Source organism: Macrobrachium rosenbergii, chromosome 11 (genome assembly GCF_040412425.1).
Source record: "Macrobrachium rosenbergii isolate ZJJX-2024 chromosome 11, ASM4041242v1, whole genome shotgun sequence".
In the NCBI taxonomy this organism is placed as follows: domain Eukaryota; kingdom Metazoa; phylum Arthropoda; class Malacostraca; order Decapoda; family Palaemonidae; genus Macrobrachium; species Macrobrachium rosenbergii.
The window spans coordinates 28,671,615-28,691,652 of NC_089751.1; the positions used below are offsets into that span (position 1 = coordinate 28,671,615).

General features: G+C 37.3%; 1 protein-coding gene across 4 annotated transcripts in view; it reads left to right on the top strand.

Annotated features, from left to right (window-relative positions):
* Positions 1-260: 260 nt before the first annotated feature.
* LOC136843274 (protein YIPF1-like) overlaps positions 261-20,038 on the top strand; it is a 95,056-nt gene continuing 75,278 nt past the window's right edge. For 2 of the 4 annotated variants that reach the window (XM_067111450.1, XM_067111448.1), the window contains exons 1-3: positions 261-384; positions 5,934-5,973; positions 19,306-19,415. In XM_067111450.1, coding sequence (XP_066967551.1) covers positions 346-384; positions 5,934-5,973; positions 19,306-19,415 — 189 coding nt within the window. In that variant the 5' untranslated portion in view covers positions 261-345. Of the gene's footprint in view, positions 385-5,933; positions 5,974-14,857; positions 14,879-19,305; positions 19,416-20,038 lie in introns of all 4 variants that reach the window. The other 2 variants (XM_067111447.1, XM_067111449.1) reach the window with 2 other exon arrangements.

Consider the following 20,038-nt stretch of genomic DNA (forward strand, 5'->3'; position numbering starts at 1 on the left):
TTATCCAACTGAATTGCTAAGAGCGTGCTATGCTATACCTAGCTAATTTTGCTTTAAATGTCAACGTTAGGGTAATATAAAGGAAACATTGAATATTTCAGAAAATGATTACTAAATGATATTTTTGAAAAGAAATATTATTATTTAAAATAAGACTGTTCATCATATTATTTTCTCTTAATCATTACCAAGAGGAACTATCAAAAGTAGATTTTTTATGCTTCCAAGTGCGAGAGCAACAATTCCAAAATTGTGATTCCGTTCAAACCTGTAATGAGACACCATCGTTTGTTGACATGAACGTCACCACCGAAAACACTGATACCGTACTTGCCAAGGTGCACCATGGCGGGGTCGAAGGATTACGCTGTTTTAGATTTACAGGTATACAGCTTTCGTTTTCAGTGCTGGAGAGTGTCTGTGGAAACTGGGAAAAACAATTAATTTGATAAGGATAAAGGGAACAATAGAAGAGGGTTCTTTTATCTCTTAATCATGATTCGAGACAAGGTTCAGTGCACCCCACGTCAGCAATCCATGGTAGCCTACAGCTCTGTCACAAATAATGAAATTCCTTCAGTAGATATTTTCATATTTGTGATTGCTTAGTATTGAGATTTGCGATTCTTCAGTGTACATCCTCACCCTGTTTTGTTTAGCCTATAAGAGTTTTGAATAAAGTAACCATTGGTATGATTAGGCTTAGTGTGTTTAAAGGCATAAGCTAGCCTAAGGAAACCCCTGCCGGGCAGAGCCATCTAAGGTTGGTAAACCCAATGTACATCCTTGGTTTTAAGGTGGGGAAATGCAAAAATTAGTGAAGTACATGTTGCATCGTAACTTACCCTAAGGCCACGTGGTCGCTCACACGGAACCGGTAGCGCGCTGCTAATTTTATATATATATATATATATATATATATATATATATATATATATATATATATATATATATATATATATATATATATATATATATTACTAAGGACCTCATTCAAACTGGATGGTATCTAATGGAGTTTTTATTCAAAAAAGTTACAAGCTTTCTTGGACAAACAGTCCACATTATCAAGTATCCGGATACCATCCAGTTTGAATGAGGTCCTTTTAGTAATTCTACTAATGCACAGAACAACTGTGTATGTGATAAAGTTAATATATATATATATATATAAATATATATATATATATATATATATATATATATATATATATATATATATATATATATATATATATATAGAGAGAGAGAGAGAGAGAGAGAGAGAGAGAGAGAGAGAGAGAGAGAGAGAGATATACACTTTTTTGTGACATTCAGTGTCAGAATGGACGTGGAAGAAATAGCTTGCGTTTGGCTGTTGAATTGCAGACTGAACTGGCGCAAACAGCGCCAAAGACGGCATGGGGTACACCCAGTTTTACATGATAGACATACCTTTCCACTCATGACACAAGATGCTTACCTCATGTAATTGTTGGAGATGAGGCCTTTGGCATTATGGAAAATGTTATGCGACCATACACTGGAAAACACCTGCCACACAAGAAGAAAATATTTAATTACAGATCGTAACATAGAATATACCTTTGGTATCTTAGCTAATAAGTGGTGCATATTCCATAGGTCTCTCAATGTCAACATTGACTTTGCTGAGGATATAATAAAGTCATGTTGCATATTGCATAACTATATAAGGGCAAGAGATGGTTACAGGTATGAAGATATACTTTATCAACCACCTATGCATAGTAGCCCTACATGAAGGTCATGTTCCAAGAGGAGGCATGTCTGCAACCTCTGCCCGAGACAGATAATATGCAGATTACTTTGTAAATGAAGGTAAACTCAATGGCAGGACAGAATGATTTAGAAAGTTTTCAAGTCTGACAAAGAACAAAAAAGGATAAATTATAGTCTTCCTAGTTATTAGAAATTTGTTTGATGTAAATATAAGATTATATTGTAAGTGAAAGAAAATGTGAGTGTCAGGTTATAATGCTTTTGTATATCCATTGTGTTATTCAATTAACTTACCTAGGTTTTGTTTTTCCTTCATATCTTCAGAAGTGCAGAAAATATCCACAATTTCTTCCCAACCCTTTTTCTTGACTATTCTGTCTCTGTACTCCTGAGATTTCATGTCCCAAATTGATGGGCGTTTTTCAATTTCATTTATGAATAAATCGATATCAAAATGATCCCTCTCCATAGTTAACAGTGACAGCAATGCAATAGTGTGTGTGACTGTGATCACGGGAACCAGACGCGTGGCGTGAGTTGCTATGGTAACGCACAATCTCTTTCCTCATTGGCTGACACACAGCCAATGATGGCACCTGCTGTCTTCAAAACGCCGCGTTCACCGCTGTGTGAACGATGTCATTGACTTGTATGTATCTCGGAATCGCGTCTCGCAGATTGTGAACGATTCCATTAACATTGAACAATCGATCATGCAGATCTCAACGCGGTTGAAAACGCCTGTGAACGTAGCTTGGGTGCCATTTCTTGTCTGACTGGTGGGGAAGATCACCTAGAAATTTCAACCAACCTAACCTGTCCTATGGCACTGTAAATCATAGCATAAAATACAGGGATGCGTCCAGATTGAACCTTGTGGGGTTGATCCTGCACTTGACCTGACATACATTGCCATACCCTAGTTGATACACTTGGGTAGCCTAATTGATAAACATTGGTTATTTGTTTCCCTAGTTCCTTGTGCCTTCCTGTAATATACTTTGATCTTTAGATTAGCTTGTGGTTTCCCACTGTGCTTTCCATTATAGCAAGACTTAGGCTAGGTTGGGGATTTTAATAGTTAACCCAACCAAATAGGCCTACTTTTTGTCTTTATTTAAATCTTCAGCTGAAAACCCTTTAGGGCAGGGGCAACAGGCCTGCAGAGAGAGAAAAGTTACAGGAAAAGTTGTCATTTAGATAAATATGAGGGAATAGGTAATAAAGCTGAATCACCTGAGTTCAAGAGACGTCAGCAGAAAGCAAGAATGAATTTCGTCCTCTCTTAAACATTTGGAGATCAGAAGATTTCACAGCTGCACTAGGCAACTATTTTCACTTCTAGTTGTAGACAAAGTAAAAGTTCCAGCAAGCTGAGTAACTTAGTATTTAACTAAAATGACAGACAGTTTGCAGCAGTAGCATTTCCAGTGTTGCAATCAAAAGCAGCTAGGTCAGGTAAAGTAGGCTGTAGAGGATGTTTAATGTTGTAGTACATTTATGCAACAAACATAATGAACTCTGTGTCTGTGCCACAAGTAAAAATCAGGTGTCAAAATAAACTTGACTGATGACACAACTCTGTTTAAAGTTGAGATGAGAGTCAGCATCTGAAGACCACACTCTTGAACAGTACTCCAAACAGCAAGAAGAGAAATTTAAAACATTTAGATATAATAGCTTTATCACAAAACTTTTGAAAACATTCCTGTGAAATACCAACTGTATGAGAAAAAGTCATCTACAATCTTAAAAAAGTATTTGATTTAAAACTACCATTTAAATGTAAATCAGTCAAAATGAATGGTAAATGCCTCAAGATAACAAGAAATCCTCAGGAAAACTGTATTGCACAAGTAAAATCACTAACATATCACTATAGAATCTAAACCTATCAAATACAATATTTATATCCTTGTCAAAATAGTCAAAGTCACTACTGTATCTGAAAAACTATAGCCTATTTTACATTTAAAATTACTTACCTTCCAAGCAGGCTGATTGCTTTAGAGCCTGTGACCCATAGGAGGATTTATGATACAGAGTTTTGGAAGGTGCATGATTCACTCTCTGTAAGTGACCCCATAATGAATGCCTTGTCTTTTGCTTGCAGGGATCTATAAGATTATCAGGGGTAAATGCAGAGTTACAGCAGTATCATTTCTACATACCACCCTTTTGAATCATTCATATTCCCGTTTACCTGTGGAAAAGATATTCTCAAGCACTCCACCTTCCTTACTCACCTACAGGCCTTGGGAATACTGTGGTCTCTGGTTCCTTTTTTTGTTTGAAGGGGAATTTTGGCTTATCCACCCTCTGTAAAGGGACCTGGAACAACATCATTTGTCTTCATGGCAGCAGCTCCTCTGTAATAGATTCATCTTTCTGGTTAACATTGTTTTACAGGGGCTAGTGTCATTTTGCACTACTGTACTTCATCAACTTTAAGATCATTTTTCTTCCAGACATGCTCAGGAAGAGATCTTGCCTCTTCTTGGGGTTGGTTCCACCCTGTTCTTGGTGGGAATCGTGTGTAAAACAACTGGAACCTTGGGCCTGGTTTAGCTTCATTGGTGTTTCTGTGAAGTTGTAGAAGCTTTACGGCATCCTCTCTTGCATGTTTGCCAAGTAGTGAGGGAGAAAACCTGGATTCTGATTGTTATAGCATTTAGGGTTCAGAGTTACTTCTAACTTTGTTCTAGTAGAGCATAGGTTTTAACTATCGTGATTGATAGGCTTCCTCCCTCATTCTATCAGAGAACACCTCTGGTCCCCTGGACTCAAATTTTTGCTTAGCCCTATGGTGGTCGTTCAATCGTTGTGTAGCCTCCTCAGCTCCATTTGGACAGGTTGGCATCCCTCTTAGAATTATGGTTGGGTTTAGTTTAGTGAATAGATGCATTGGATGCCAGGTCTCTTCCCTTTCTTTGTGACTTCCTAGCTGTTCATGCTGGTCTGGTGGACACAGATGAGCTACATAGCTAAGCACTTTCTGCTGACTTGTATGTATGAAGTATATTCTCAATCCACTATTTAATAAGGGTGCGTACCCTTAGGGTACTATCATTCATCCCTGAGTGATGATATTTGCACATATGAAATTTTATTTCCCTCTGGTGCAGGATCAAATGTGAGCTTCTGTAGGAGGTTACAGGGGTCAGCCTTCTCATGCTCATATACATGAACAGGAATCAGGTATATCTGAGTGGGTGTTTAACTGTCCCTTCAGTCTTTTGCTGCAAGCACAGACAGTATCCTGGGGTGTCATTCATGTCAAATTAAGCTGCATACCACTTTGTTTTTTATAGGGTTTGTCTGGGTCTGTGTGTAGGGGTCCTAAATAAATGAAGATTACTCCAGATTGATCAAACATTTGAGTTATATCTTTTAGCTCTGACTGATTGAGAACAATCTTTAAGGCTAAATAATAAATACCCAGTGTTTTTCCCATGGTAGCAAAATTGGTAATTTCTTAATCCATTGAAAAGCTGCATGATCTAGTGATATCAAAAGATTCACAGTGATTCACAGCTTCTAGGGTTTCTATGGTTTGTAGGAGATATAAAATTCATATGTGTATCTGTTTGTTTCATTCGTTAACACTGCTGTTGTTTTCTCAGATTTTGGACTGATTCACTGATTTGATCCAAATGATTTCTGTATTAGTGTTGATACTGTATCATGAAAAGGTTATGTGATTTTTTTTTCCAATATTTTATCCTGAAAACCGGTGAAACAAGGCAGCATCTATCTTCGTCACCATAGAGGACTTGGTGGTCTGAAAACGTTGCCAGATTCAGATGTGCCTTGTGTGTATGATAGTTTTTACATGTGATAATTTCTTAACCGTAGTCATACTCTGAGGATGGTTTTAATTTACAATTTTTGAGCTTTCCATGATTATCAATTGTGATATCAAAGCTGATCACTTTTAAGTTGTGTTTATTGAAAACAATATGTAAAATTCAAATGGAAATATATATTTGATTTTAAAATGCCTAGTCTTCCCAGTAATCTCTTAAGTAGAATCTGTCATTAAGGAACTGGTGTTATTTGAGCAGGGTAGGTTAAAAAATATTCTTATTAACCCGCATATCATTTAGTTACAAGAATCATGGAAAGTTACTACTGGATGATGAAACTTAGTATAATATGTTTCTAAATATCTTTTTCATTTTTCAATCTTTCAGGATAAATCAGATTCTCTCAGTGTGGACCTTCAGTTTCAAGGTAATTAAGAATCAAGGACAGCTATGAATTGTTGTAGAATTTAATTTTATTTGTGATGAATCTTACCAACTGTTAAAGATAGCTTATATCTCCATGCCAGTAGGCGAGGAGATATAAACTATCTTTAACAGTAGGTAGCCTAAGTATCCAAATGATAAATTTTATTATGAAAATTTATATTCTTTTATCTTATTTAAGTTTAGATTAGTGTTTAGTGTGATAACAACATTGGGTGAGGTTACTCATACCGTAATCTAAGTAATAATCTTGTTGGAATATATTTATTTCATTATTTTATATCTTTATTTACCCAACATTGAAGCAAATAGAAAAAATGTTTTTAGTCAGCCTTCAAAAACATTTCAAGTTATTGCTTTGTAGTTTTCCTTTTTTTTCCTAAAATTTTATTCCAAAATATTTTCATGATCAACATTTGTCACAATAGTTTTATTTTACTCAGCAATTATCCATTTTAGTTTCTTGTTAGGGCCAAGTGTATTTTATTTAGAAACTTCTGATGACAAAATGTCTTGAGTAAGAGATAAGGAAGTAAGAGGTTTATTATAAAAGGCTTCAGTATCTGAAAAGATTCTTGTACTTCATTTACCTCCTGGATTGAGAACCACTCCTAGAGGTGGTAGAGTGGTCTTGCCAAGCATCATTTAAAGGCTAAATACTAACAACATTCTTATATATAATGCTTGTTCTCTAATTTTTAAACCATTTTGGGGACTGTGTTAATTAAATCTACCATTGGCATCTTGGGTATTCCAAATAAATGAGAAATTCAATAATATATACTCAGTACTTTCAGTTTTATCTACGAGCCAATTGAAGCTGGAAGAAGTTTGCGGACACTTTTGTTTACCCAATAACTCAGGAAATCAAACGGGACCTGCTGTGTTGGAAATCAAGGGACAGATTGTCTCAAGGGAAGTCCCTCCCTCCTTTGAGCCCCAACCTAGTGTTTTATTCAGACGCTTCGGACCTAGGTTCGGGAGCTCTCCTGGGAGACAGGGAGGTCTCTGGAATTTGAAGTCCAGAACAGAGCAAATGGCATATCATCGTAAAGTAATTGAAAGCAATTAACTGGGGATTACAAGCGTTTGCTCTGGAAGTGTTCGGAAAGACAGTGACGGTCCATACGGACAATACCACGGCACTGTCTTACATCAAGAAGCAAGGGTGGGGTGGACACACTCTTTTACTCTTTGCGAGGCAGTAAAAGCTTTTCTCCTGTGGGTGGATCAAAACCAGACGAAGATCCTAACCAGGTTTATTCAAGGGAAATTAAACGTCTTAGCGGACAAACTGAGCCGCCAAAAACAAGTTATCCCTACAGAGTGGACTCTGGATCCTTTAGTGTGCCTAAAACTTTGGAAACTGTTGGGAAAGCCAGCTCTGGATCTGTCTGCAACCTTGAAGAACTTTTGTCTTGATCTGTATTGTTCACCAGCCCCGGATCAGCAAGCATAGGTGACGGATGCAATGCTTGTGGACTGGTCGGACAAGGATCTGTATGTCTTCCCTCCATTCAAGATGGTAAGGGAAGTAATCAACAAGTTCCAGAATCACCAAAATGTAATAGTAACTCTAATAGCTCCATTTTGGCCAGCCCAGGAGTGGTTCCCAGACTTGTTAGAGCTTCTGACAGGCTTTCCGAGGCTGTTGCCTCAGAAACTAAATTTACTCAAACAACCACATTTCAGACTGACCACTCTGGCCCTGACCGCATTCAGACTGTCAGGAAACTGGTGTGATCGAAGGGATTTTCAAGGTTGGTTGCAGACGCTGTTGCTCGATGCAGACGCCAGTCCTCAAGCAATGTTTATCAAGCCAAATGGACAATCTTCCGTTCATGGTGCCAAATGCACAACATCTCACCTTCTAAGACAACTGTAGCTGAAGTTGGAGATTTCTTGCGTTATTTAAGATCTTCTAGGGGACTATCTCCCTCAACTATTAAGGGTTCTGTTTCATTCTGGCTGAATTGAAGTAGTTTTCTCTGCAAGGCTGCTCTTCAATGCACACATATGAGAGCCTAGCTCTCTGAATGGAATCCAACTTCTGGTGGCAGTAAGATCCAGATAGGATTCCAGATCAGGTAAGAATGTTTTGAGTTTCATGCAAGAAACCTTTAGCTCGACTGGTTGAGCGGATTTTGTCTATATCTGCACTACCCACTATCCTCTTCTCAGTGTGGGAATCAGCTATCTTTAATAGTAGGTAAGATTCATCCCAAATAATATAAATTTTCACAATGAAATTTATGATTTGGATACTAGCTATCTTTAACTGTAGGTGAGATTCATCCCAAATAATAAAAATTTTCACATTGAAATTTATTATTTGGATACTTACCTACTGTTAAAGTAGACCCCATGCAGCCTCCCCACAACTTAGTGGGCTGTCAAGGAGAATTCTGACGAACTAAAACATTTGAAGCACACCTTTTCAACTGTTGGAGAACAGGTGTACTAGACAGTCATCTGGGCACCCATTCAATCTTTTGTTTGAATGCTGACTCGCCTATCGGTGTGGAGATGTAATCTTTCTTTAACAGTAGGCAAGTATCAAAAGGATAATTTTTTTTTATGAAAATTATATGTTCCTTAATTTTGGCAAAAAACAAGAAAAAATATAAATTTATTGTACTATAAAAGAAGAGGCTGAAGCCACAGCTAAATGACCCTGGGATAAAGAAAATAAATGGTCACTTGCAATACTGAGGTGAGGCCACAGATATTCAAGCTTGAACTTTTGAAGGAGTTTTCCTATAAGCTTAGGAGCCATTTACCTTCGTAAGTACTTTCTAGCACAAGTGAAAAAATACTGTATTTTTGAAAATTACTTTTGCATTTTTTATATGCATTCTGTTAGTCTTGCTTAGTGGTAATATCCTGATCCATCTTAGTAACACATTTCCAAAGTCATTTCCTTGCCATCAAATAGCTTAGAGGACTTTCAGAGAGACATCCCTACTACATTATCGTGCAGTAGGCAAGCCAGTATCTCTCTGCCCAATTGTTGATTCTCAGCTGACACTGGTAGCCAATTATAGTTGGTCTGTTGGTGGGGACAAACCACAATCAAATCCCTGGCCATGAGTACGTCTCTACTGACAACTACTGTAGTAGTGCAGCTCTTAATAAAAGTGCTAGGTGTCTACCTGTGAAAGATGGTAACTGTCTTGAGATTTTGTATATTAAAACAGACATGTCTAGCGTCATTCTTTTTACTTTCATGGACTATGTCTGTTCATAATTCTGTCATGTAGTGGTAGTTAGTGTACAAAGGTAGTATTGCATGTTATAGATGTGTATGTGCATACTTTGTATTTTAACTTCATTACGTTACTGTATATAAAAGTGAAGGAATGTGAGCTAAGATACAGGCTATTAATTAAGGAAAAAAAAAAAGATTCCCTTGCAATTGCAGTTACAGTGGTGTAATAGGAAAGATGAGTCTCAATAATGAAAAGACTTGTGTGGCATATAAAGAGTTCTATTTTTCCTTGAATTAGGTACTAAGATAGTTGTTCCTAAAAAGCTATTATAAAATTTTAAAATGCAGTATATAATTTGATAAGCTGCCTGATCATTTTTAGATTACAGTATGATTCATTTTTTCAATTGACAATAATAAGCAGGTATGGTATTTTTTTTTTACTTAAACCTTAGTTGTATACAGTACACAGTGATATTGTATGAATTTGAAATTTTATAAAAAAAAAAATCAATATTAATTTGCCATTGTTTTCAGTCATATAGGTTTTTACAAGATTGTAATAAATGCATTCATCTGAAACCTCATTAGAGATCTTGCAGTGCTGAGGGCTTGGGTGTCAAGTTATTTACAAAGTTGTGCTCATGTTAGTAATAATTCTCATTTATCCTTATGAGAATATGAACTGTCACCTGTTAGATAGGAGAATTACTGGCATGATCTGGAAATAGCTGTCAAATCTTGTTAACAAGTAGTGAGTGGAAGGGTACTTTCCACTAACCTGTCGTTGGGGATGTTGTTCTAGATGAGGAATGTTTAGTATCTTAATGTGTGGATGCTTTATGTTTTCCTTTGCTGTAGATCATTACTGTATTTGTTTTTATATCTGTGGTAGTGTCGGCAGTCCTAATTTGCCCTGCAAGAAATATGTTGGCTGGTCTCCTTCACAGTGGAAGTGAAGGAAAGTGAAGTGTGTTGGCTAGTCCTTCACAGTGAAAGTGCAGCTAAGTGAAGTTTGCTGTTTTTTTTGGGGGGTTGGAGGTAGGAAGTATTCCCCTTTTGATTTTGCCTAACTTTTTGGGCCTTTAATACCTAATGCCCCTACTGTTTCCAATGCTTTTGCCCATTTTCCCCTGTCTTCCTGGTGTGAGGATGTTTTGTGAGTGGAGGTGCCTGATGTACTCTCCACTCGTGGTCAGAGTAAGGCGAAGAGGAAGCGTGCTACTTCCTCTTCCTCATCCTCCTTCATGTCGAGCTCCTCCTCCACCTCTTCCTCCTTACCTTCTGCCCTCTCATGTCTCTTAGGAATTAGTATTGGTCCTGGAAGAAAGCCTCTCTCCTGAAGTGTGAGAAGGCTTCATGTGAGTGTGTGTTCTCCTGAAGTGTGAGAAGGCTTCATGTGAGTGTGTGTCTTTGCCAAAAGTAAGCAATGGTATATGCCCACCTGTTTGTGAGCTTATAGGGCTTATATGTTCATATTCCCCAGAACCTGTTTGTGAGAACTGAGGCCTCATATAGCTAGGTTGCAACGTGGTAATACATCTCTTACCCAACCATAATAGCAACCCACTGTGTCTTAACACAGGGAGTGTTCACTTACAGGAGAGACTCATAAAGCAAAATTGTAATAAAACTGCTTTTGCATTTAACACATTTGCAACTGGTTTCCATTATGATACCTCTGAATGCAGTACAGAGAAACCTCGCTTTAACAGACTAATAGAGGGGAAGGATGTCGGTTAAAGTCAGTTGTCTGTTAAAGTGAAGCATTATTTTTTTCGTGTCCTATATTTTTTTCGTGTCCTAAGTGATGTTTATTGGTAGGCTAGCCTTGGCCTAGCTGCGATACCCACCGACATACATGAAAAGATTCACATTATGAAATAAACTGATAATAAAGGTAATAAAACCATTTTTACCTTTATATTATTGATATACAGGTATCTTCATATAAATAGCCTATTCAAGGAATAATTTCACATCAGTGAAATAAACTTTTATCTACGTGAGGCCAGCTGACAAAATTTAAACATCGATTTATGGTTGTGCTTACAGCAACCTTTATCTTTTGGTAACTTTTCAGAAATTTTTATAGTAGTGTAACTACAGTAGTAGTAACATTTAGGATAACATAATATTCATTTTTCATTAAAAATTCGTTATCATTTTGGTGGTAAATAACTGTTTAGAACAATTCAGTCAAACAAACAATAATTGTTGTACATTATCATATTGCTGTTTGTGATTGGCAGTGAAATGTAAACATCATAAAACCATCTTTACCTTATATATTATTGGCATATCTTCATAATAATTAGCCTATTCGAGGAATAATTCCATATCAATGGAATCGACTTTTATCTGTGCTAGGCCAGCTGACGAAATGTAAACATCAAGTTATGGTTGTGCTCACAGCAAACTTTATCTTTTGGTAACCTTTCAGAAATTTTAATGGTAGTGTAATTAAGGTAGTAATAACAATTAGGATAACATAATATTAATTTTTCATTAAAAATTCATTTTCATTTTGGTATTTAACTGTAGAGAACAATTCAGTTCTACGAAGGATAATTATCGTGCATTGGCGATGAGATGTAAACAAAACAATCTTTCCCCTTGTAGGGGATGTGTGTAGGAAAAACATGATATAGAATCAGCTTTTTTATTTCGCTGATTTTGAATTTCTAAGGATATAGTAAGTAAAACAGCATTTGTAATACCATCATCTTTACATAACCAATATTTCATAAGATACCTGTTGTTGCAAAAGCTAGCCTATACACAGATGGTTTTGTAATTCAGCAGTCGTCTGATACTACAGATATGAGATAAATTCATGAAAATTTGCCATAATTTTTTTATCTTGTCTTATCTAAAGGTCGTCTTATACACGGAAATATATGGAAGTTCCAGTTTAGCACAAATGGTGAGTTTAGTGCGCGAGTAAACGTAAGCAACAGCAACCGCTACCCTTCGCCGGATTTTGTCTGTTAAATCCGATGTTTGTTAGTTCCGGGTCTGTTAAAGCAAAGTTTTACACTACCTTATTACACACTGTGTAACAGGTCTAGTTCTTTTGGTGTGTCCTCTGCTTTGCACATGTATAATAGCACCTGTCCCCACAGTTATAGGCCACATGATAATTCACTTTCAGCTGTTCATAGTGAAGGATCTGGGTCATAGACGATTGTTTTGATTATTTGTCATTAGTTCTGATGTCATGGTCTCAAGGTTCTATGCATGGATCTTTTCTTTTCAAGCATTCCCAACCTCAGTCCCTAGAGCAGTCACTAAGGCAGGCTGATTTTTCAGGTTCATGTTCTCCATTAAGAAGATCCTTCTCAGTCTGCAGTGGATCTTTTAGGACCTTAGGTTCTTCTTCTGCAGTACCCATCCATACTCAGTTGGAAAGGTGCTTTCGCATGGTTAATGAGCTCATTCATGAGTACAGTGATTTTGGGGAAGTGACCATTGTGGATGTCAAATCTTTTGCTGTCAGTCAAATGAGCCGTAAGGCTTACTCATGAGATAAGACTATTGTTTCGATTGCCATGGTGTCCAGTTTGCTTTCAGTGTCGTGGAGCAGGTGAACAGTCTGATTTGCATATCCTAAGGTTCCTTGGCCTCCAGTAAATCTAACAAGCTGCTTTCTCTGCCTCTTGACATGCTAGTGGAGGTTTTAGACATATGTGCTGGAGGACAGTAAGGTTACTTCCTTTCAGGTATACTCATCAGTCTGTTGTTAATGAAAAATATTCCCCTGGAAAGCCTTTAAGTATAAGGTATTTCCCTCTCTGCAATAGGTTCAAGGGCCATGGGGTTAGTCACCATGGCCTTTCAGGCTGCATTGCGGCTCAATCTCTCGTTGAATACACGTTGACTTGTTCATCACTGGAGTAACTTCTTCAGAGAACCTGGCAACCTTCTTGTGGTTGTTGGTTTTAGGAGGAAAAGTGCTAACTTTTTGCTTTCACCAGTTGGTGAATCTTTGGGTGAACTTCCTCTTGAGAAGGTGTGATGCAGTTTGCATCTTCTCTCAAAACTTTTAACTGAGAGTAGGAATGGGTTGATGTTGGACTCTCCTTTATTCTGTAACCTCTTATCTTGATAAGTTTTGGCTGAGAGTAGCTTCTGCTTGTGGATTGGGTTGATGGTTGACTCCCTTACTCCCCTTGAAGAGTAATTTGAGGAAGCCGTGGAGAAAAGGCTTTTTTTACAACCAGGCTGCCTTGATCCACTGTGCAGTCTCCTTCAAGTGCTTTGAGACTTTAAAGGGAATCGCAGTCAAACATTTGATGTGGGTACACCTATAACATCTGCTTCTAGGAAGGCATAGTACTCCTTAAAACCTTGACAGGGAGTTCACCTTTCTTCCTTGAGAAAGGGCTTGGAATCTTTTCAGCCCTTTAGGCCAATTCTCAGACTTGTGCTTGAAAGGAATGCAAGGGGAAGAAGGGAGGGGACACTGAAGTAAGTGGTCCGTCCCTCTAGCTGCCACAGGTAGATACTTGTCATGCTAATGAATGTATGGCAGTTACAGTGGGTAGAGCCCTGGGCAATCTGTGTCCATGGGACAGTTACAGGCTGCTTTTTAGGAACTGCAAACCTCTTATCCCCCTGACTGATCCATTTTCCAGCTGCTCTTTGGGATTGGCCAAAGCTCTTGTTTTGTTGGCAGAAGTGAAGTTGATTTTGGGGAAGAACAAGCTCAAAGTCATAAACAACCAGTTCTCTGCTTCTACATTGAACAAGAGTTTGCTAGGATCAAGTTGGAAATAGTGAGGTTCATCTTGGATTCTATCAGGCAGGGGTGACTTTATAGGATCTGTAAACTTGAAGGATAAGTATTTTCAGATATCTGCCGATTGGGCATCAGGTTCCTCCACAGTGTCTGCAAAAGGACTGTTTACCTTCAAAGTTTGTGCTTCGGGCTGGAAAAAGTCCATCAAGTGTTCATTTTGAGCTAGCTTGGTTCCATTCTCATGGGGTATGTCTTTGCTGTCTTGATGATTGGTGTGAGATCAGAGGCTAAGTTGCTTCACAGCAAGGGTCACCTCACCTTTTGTTATGATCAGGGGATTAGGAATATGTGAGAATCAGCCTTTATGCACATGCAGTGGGCAGAGTACCTTTGCATGCTTATAGAGTACTTGGCAGCAGTAAGTTGTTTCTCTCAGGCCCCACCAAGTTTGGGAAGGTAACCAAGATCTTTTTACCTTTCTCCAATGCAAAAAGGCCTTGATTACATATATCTGGGTGGGGGTACCCCGTCACCCACCTATTTATCACCAATTAACCACCTTACTGTGAAGTTTCAGCAGCCATTTCTAGCTCACGCTTGTATTGCTTATGTATAAAAGGTGATGGTTAGTATATTTAGAAAAAATTCATATAATATTGAGAATTAATACTTTTTCAGAAAATACCATACACTTTTAGAATCATTTTTTAAATGAACTGATCAGGTACATGAATATTCATTTTTTAAAGTTTGTAGTTAAGATAATTTTGTCTTTATTATACTGTATTGCCACAAGGTTGGTATCTAATTGTCTTCAAGATACACACTTTGTGAAGAAATATCTAATTTTTACTACTGTGTCTGCCATGTAAATTACATTAATTTTCCTCTTTCTTTCTGATTTTGCTTGTGGCATAGGGATAAGGACAACAGCATATGGTAAATAATATAAAGTTTTTTGCATCTTGTTTTAGCTAAGCTTGTGCTTTTTTTTTTATTGTATAAATCAGGCATTTAGCCTTAGATGTTTAAGGAGCTCTTTTAAGGATTCTGTTATTTGCAAGTACCTTAATACAAATCTGCATTTTTATGATTGAGAACTTGCAGACTGGTTTAAATGAAGCCTGCACTACTCTGTAATCCAAATTTGCATGAACTAGGAATGAGTGAGCTTTTTAACTTTGGTAGGGTGCATTGCTTATTCATTTGCCTATTGATGCACCAGATGACTGCTGTACTGCAACAGTAAAATGTGCTACTTCTTTTTTTAGGGAAATGCTCATTATTTCCATTGTCCTGATACTTGACTTAACTGAGAATCTAGACGCTATGAATTCTTCTTTTGAGACATTGTCTGTATTAATAAGTGATGTTGCATTTTGAAAGTGATGAGAGGAGGAGCTACTCTGAATGAAAAGTTGACTTGCACTTAGCTAGACTGAAGCTTGTGGTAGTGACTCTCTTCAGAAGAATTGCTAAAGTGGTAACTTGTTTCAAATTTCAATAGGTGCGAGAATGATTTACTGGTAGCCCTGAAATTCAAGCTGTGGGAACTAGTACACTTATACTGTCAGCCTTACTGGTCAAACTCGGACATGGCCAGTAATAAATCAGACCCCAAGTTCTTGCCAAGGAACATGTGTTAGTGCCTGTAGGTGCATGCATTGTCCTGGTATTGCCTCATACTTGGTTGAGAGTGGAGTCACTATCGGTAATCACTAAGGAGTCACATAACCCCTGTGACTCCTGACTGAGGATTAACTGCTCAGAATCACTGCCAAGAAGAGTTGCATGAGCAACCTAACAGAGAGCTGCCCCTCCTCTTAAGACTGTCAGTAAAATGCGAGGCTATCTCATAGGCGGGATGAGATGAAGTTGATGTGGCTCACCCCTTTCAGTGCTTTCAAGTTCTCAGCAGTGCTACCTAGAGATGACCTGGAGGTAACCTATGCTTCAACTAGATCATGGGTCAAATAAGAAGAAGTATGACAATCCTTAAAACCATGATGATTTGGTGTATCATCAGATATCACTGAATGAAAAATAGACTAGCTTCACAAGAAATATTGGGACCTACAGGTGCTCTAGTGACTGGCACACAAGAAATACTGGACCTACAGGTGCTGTAGTGACTGGCACCAAGAGAACTCTGGTGAAGCAGCTTGTGAAGTGGAAAATAAATCCAAACTGTCCAGTGGGCGATGCGAGAGAGAGCCATGTTATCATCAGGGCCTGAGGGAGGTTATGTATTCTCAGGCAAGTTCTTCAGTAACTAGCATAAGCTCTGTTCAACCTACTTGTTGATGGAGTTATACAGAAAGCCTTTAATTTGAATAGAAAACTCCTTAATGTTCCAAGGTTTGAAAGACCTAGCTTGCACTTAGAGACTGAATCCCCTGCACTTTATGATTTTGAAGCAGGCAAGTGGGAAGGGTTTTGAAGTACAGTACTAAGAGGAAGATGAAACTCCTCCTCCAGATGAGGTTTTAGTGTGCATGTAGAGTCATTGTGTGTAATACAAGAACCAACCTATGCTTATATCATAGGTCAAATCGGGTGAACAAACTTGACAACTGATTGTGTTATATAGCAAATGACGGTCTTTATCTGCAGATGCCTTAAGCTCAGGGACTGCCTGCTGTGAAAACAAACATGTTGATGTTGTGCCATGATTAATACATACAATAATCTCAACAAAATTGTCATGAAAGTAGTAAGAAACAAAGGAAATAAATGGCAGAACAAAGTATCTATACTTAGCTGACAGGTAAATAAAGAACAGGCTGTTCGAAGAGGCAGGTGTACATATTTATGTTTCTACCCTAAACCCTCCACTTACGGGACATCCTCAGGTGAAGAAAACTTATAAAAAGCAGAGTTAATAGTAAGAGTGCAAAAAATTTTTTAAAAATTGATAATAATCATTATAAGATATAGAATGCTGCACAGAGGAAATAAGGTGAAAATGATTGTAATGAGTTAATATTTTATCAATACTGGGAGCAACCAAAGACAAGTGTTTTGGCTGAAGAGACACAGAGTAGTGACTTCCAATTACCGGGGATGCTGGGTGCAGAATGAAGTGTTCTCCATTCTTTGGTGTTTGTTTTTACAACACAGGAATGACTATTAAGAAAAATTTAAAAACCTGTTTTATTTTCTCTATGGGAGAGTTCAACATTGTACCCTTGCCATATACTGAAAAAACTTGCTGTTATTTGATCCCTTGCATGCTATTGTAAAATTACCTTAGCACATAATTCTACATCATTGTTTATACAGTGTTTTCCATACTTAGTGATAAAGCTTTATTTAAATAAAATTATCATTGTTGTCATTATTTTTACATCAGCTTTTCTTTCTATAAAATGAGTTTTCTCCACTTTTCTCTGTCCCAAACTATTTCTGCCTGAACTCCCTTCAGGAGTAGGTCTTCATTTATTGCCTTTTTCCATAATTTTATGAGTATTTGTAAAGGTCTTCAGTATGCAACTTCTATAGCTTTATTTAAAGTACTGTTTTAAAGAATTTTCAGTTACTGGTAAGTATGTCTTAACCAGACATTACTCATTTAAGCAGTCTATCGTAGCTTGCATATGTTCTTTACTGAGCATATGATAAGCTTGTTCCTTTTTTCATACTTGCCTAAGATGCATATAAACACCAGCCCATATATTAATTTTTGTGATTGACCATGCATTCTGTTGTCAGAAATTGCTCAGAAGCAAACCATCATATTTTTTGTATCTTTTCATTTCTTGAAGATGTTGCTTAGTTTCTGACATTCAGCTGCCCAATGACTGACTCATATAACCTGTACTATGGAGCAATACTTAAGTTCACAGATATATTTTTTGTTTTTTCTATGTGAATGCCATCATGTTATTTTAGGCTCTTTCACAAATTGACACATATTTTTAAACTATTTTATTTGCCCCTTCATAAAAATTTACTTTGCAACACTTTTTCATATTTTCTGTCTTCTTGAACTTTCTTGGTGATGTTGAACTGTGATTGGTAAGTGTCCTCAACATAAGGTATTCCTTTTCCTTGTAGTTCATGCATGCATCTTACAAATCCCTATGAAATTTCAGTGAAGAAATCGTATGCTGTGGTCAAAATTTCTTTAGACGAAAGTGATATGTGAGTTTGCTCTTCAAGAAGTCTTGCATTAACTGCTTATCCTATAGTGAGGATGCATATATCATGGAGAAGTTTGTCTTGATGTACTTATAATTGCATCATAGGGTAAATTTGCCAAGGAGCTTGATGAAAATGTACATCTGTGTCCCATCAATATTGAAGTTTGACCTGAGAATGAAAGAACATGTGATCTCAGCACTCATGCCCCTTTTCTATGAATTTTTGGCTGAAAATGGTATCCAGGGATGGTATCTGAAAGCAGATGAAATGCTTTGGTACTGTGTATTGCAAATTTTATCCAGGACACTTGGTATTAAATTCAGTTTCTAGCCTGTTCAGATTGTCTTTATATTTTTAAGTGGATTTTGACAAGAAAAGGTGTAGGTTACAGTATTTGATAGCAAGATTGTTTGCCATGTTTCAGATACTGAAGAAAATTGCACCTATGCTAGTGCACTAAGTACTAGCAAATCTTGTCTGATATTACAGTAGGGAGCAGTTGCCTTCATATTGTGACTTCTTAGACTAAGGAGCTACCAATAATGGATACAATTGAGGGAGCCAGGATCTTGACAGTTTAATCCTGGTTTTCAAATTTCCTGTCGTCACCTCCATCAGCACTACACTTTCAGTCTTTGATATCAGGGTTCTAGGAAACTACCAGAAGAATTCTTACAGATTTGTTTTATTCAGATGACAGAGAAAGTAGCTGTTAATGTGAATTAGCCAGTGTCCCCCTTTTTGAGGATATCACTTTTTCACTCTCCACAACCAGTTGTATCTTGTTAGTAGTCATTAAATTTCATGAAGGCTTGTTTCTCAGTGCATTAATGGTAAATATTCTCATAGGCTTCAAGTGGATCTGAAGGTAAGCTAGAAGTAAAAATTATAGTAGAATATTACACATTAGTTTATGAGATGCATTTTAAGGTAAGATACATGAGATATTGAGAGTAATATTTTAAATTGTTCGTATATTATTGCTGTATTCCTAGGGGATGACTTACTAGAAACCTTGGAGCTTATGAAATGTTTATGGAAAGCCAAGTAACCAAAAGAAAATACATTTTGTTCAAAATTCACTCAACTTGAAAAGAAAGTTTACATGTATATAAGATATACTGTAATACAGTAGTGTTTTGCAAGGTACCAGCCCACATGTGATGATTTTAAAAGCTGCTCTCAAAGTAATGTATATTTGTTTTTTTTTTTTTGAATTATAGATTTTGGAGAGACAAGGACCCAATCAAGTGGTGGTGGTGGTCAGCATGAGCAAACAATAACTTTCTCAGATTTCCCTGATACACCAGATGAAGAACTTGAACAAGAGAAGGTAAGTTTTGATATATATTTATAAGGTCTGGCACAGTGTCTTTGGTATGGCACTGGATGTAAACTTGGTTTGTTGTTGCTGTCTGTGTTGAACACTGAAGCCTTTTCATACAGGGAAATACCAGTACAGTATATCTTTTCTGTAATATCAAGAATATATATTGTCATTCTAGTTTTGGTTGCTTAGATTTTTTACTTACAGCTATATCCTATAAAAGCAAACATATTTTACTCTACTTATTGCTCATTGTATATGCACCAGACTAAATTGGCAACCTGTTGTAATTGTAATGAAAATAAGAGCAAAGTTGGTTGTAAAATTTGTTCCTCCAAGTAAGGTACTGTTGACAACACTGCTGCAAATACCAGCCGACCGAGGCCGACATCCTCAGTTGTTATCAGTTCGCCATGCTGTGTGGATGTATCCTGCATCAGGTGAACCTTTGGTCTTTAGCCCGACCCCCTTATAAATATTCTGGACATCAGATAACGACTTGGACTGTTTTCATCGCCCCTTTCTCCTGGATTTGTACTTTATTGACTGGTTTTGGACCTTCTCTCCCAGTTTGATCTTTGGCTTTGTTTTTGGACTTTGAGATGGATAAATCAGACAGGAAGACGCCT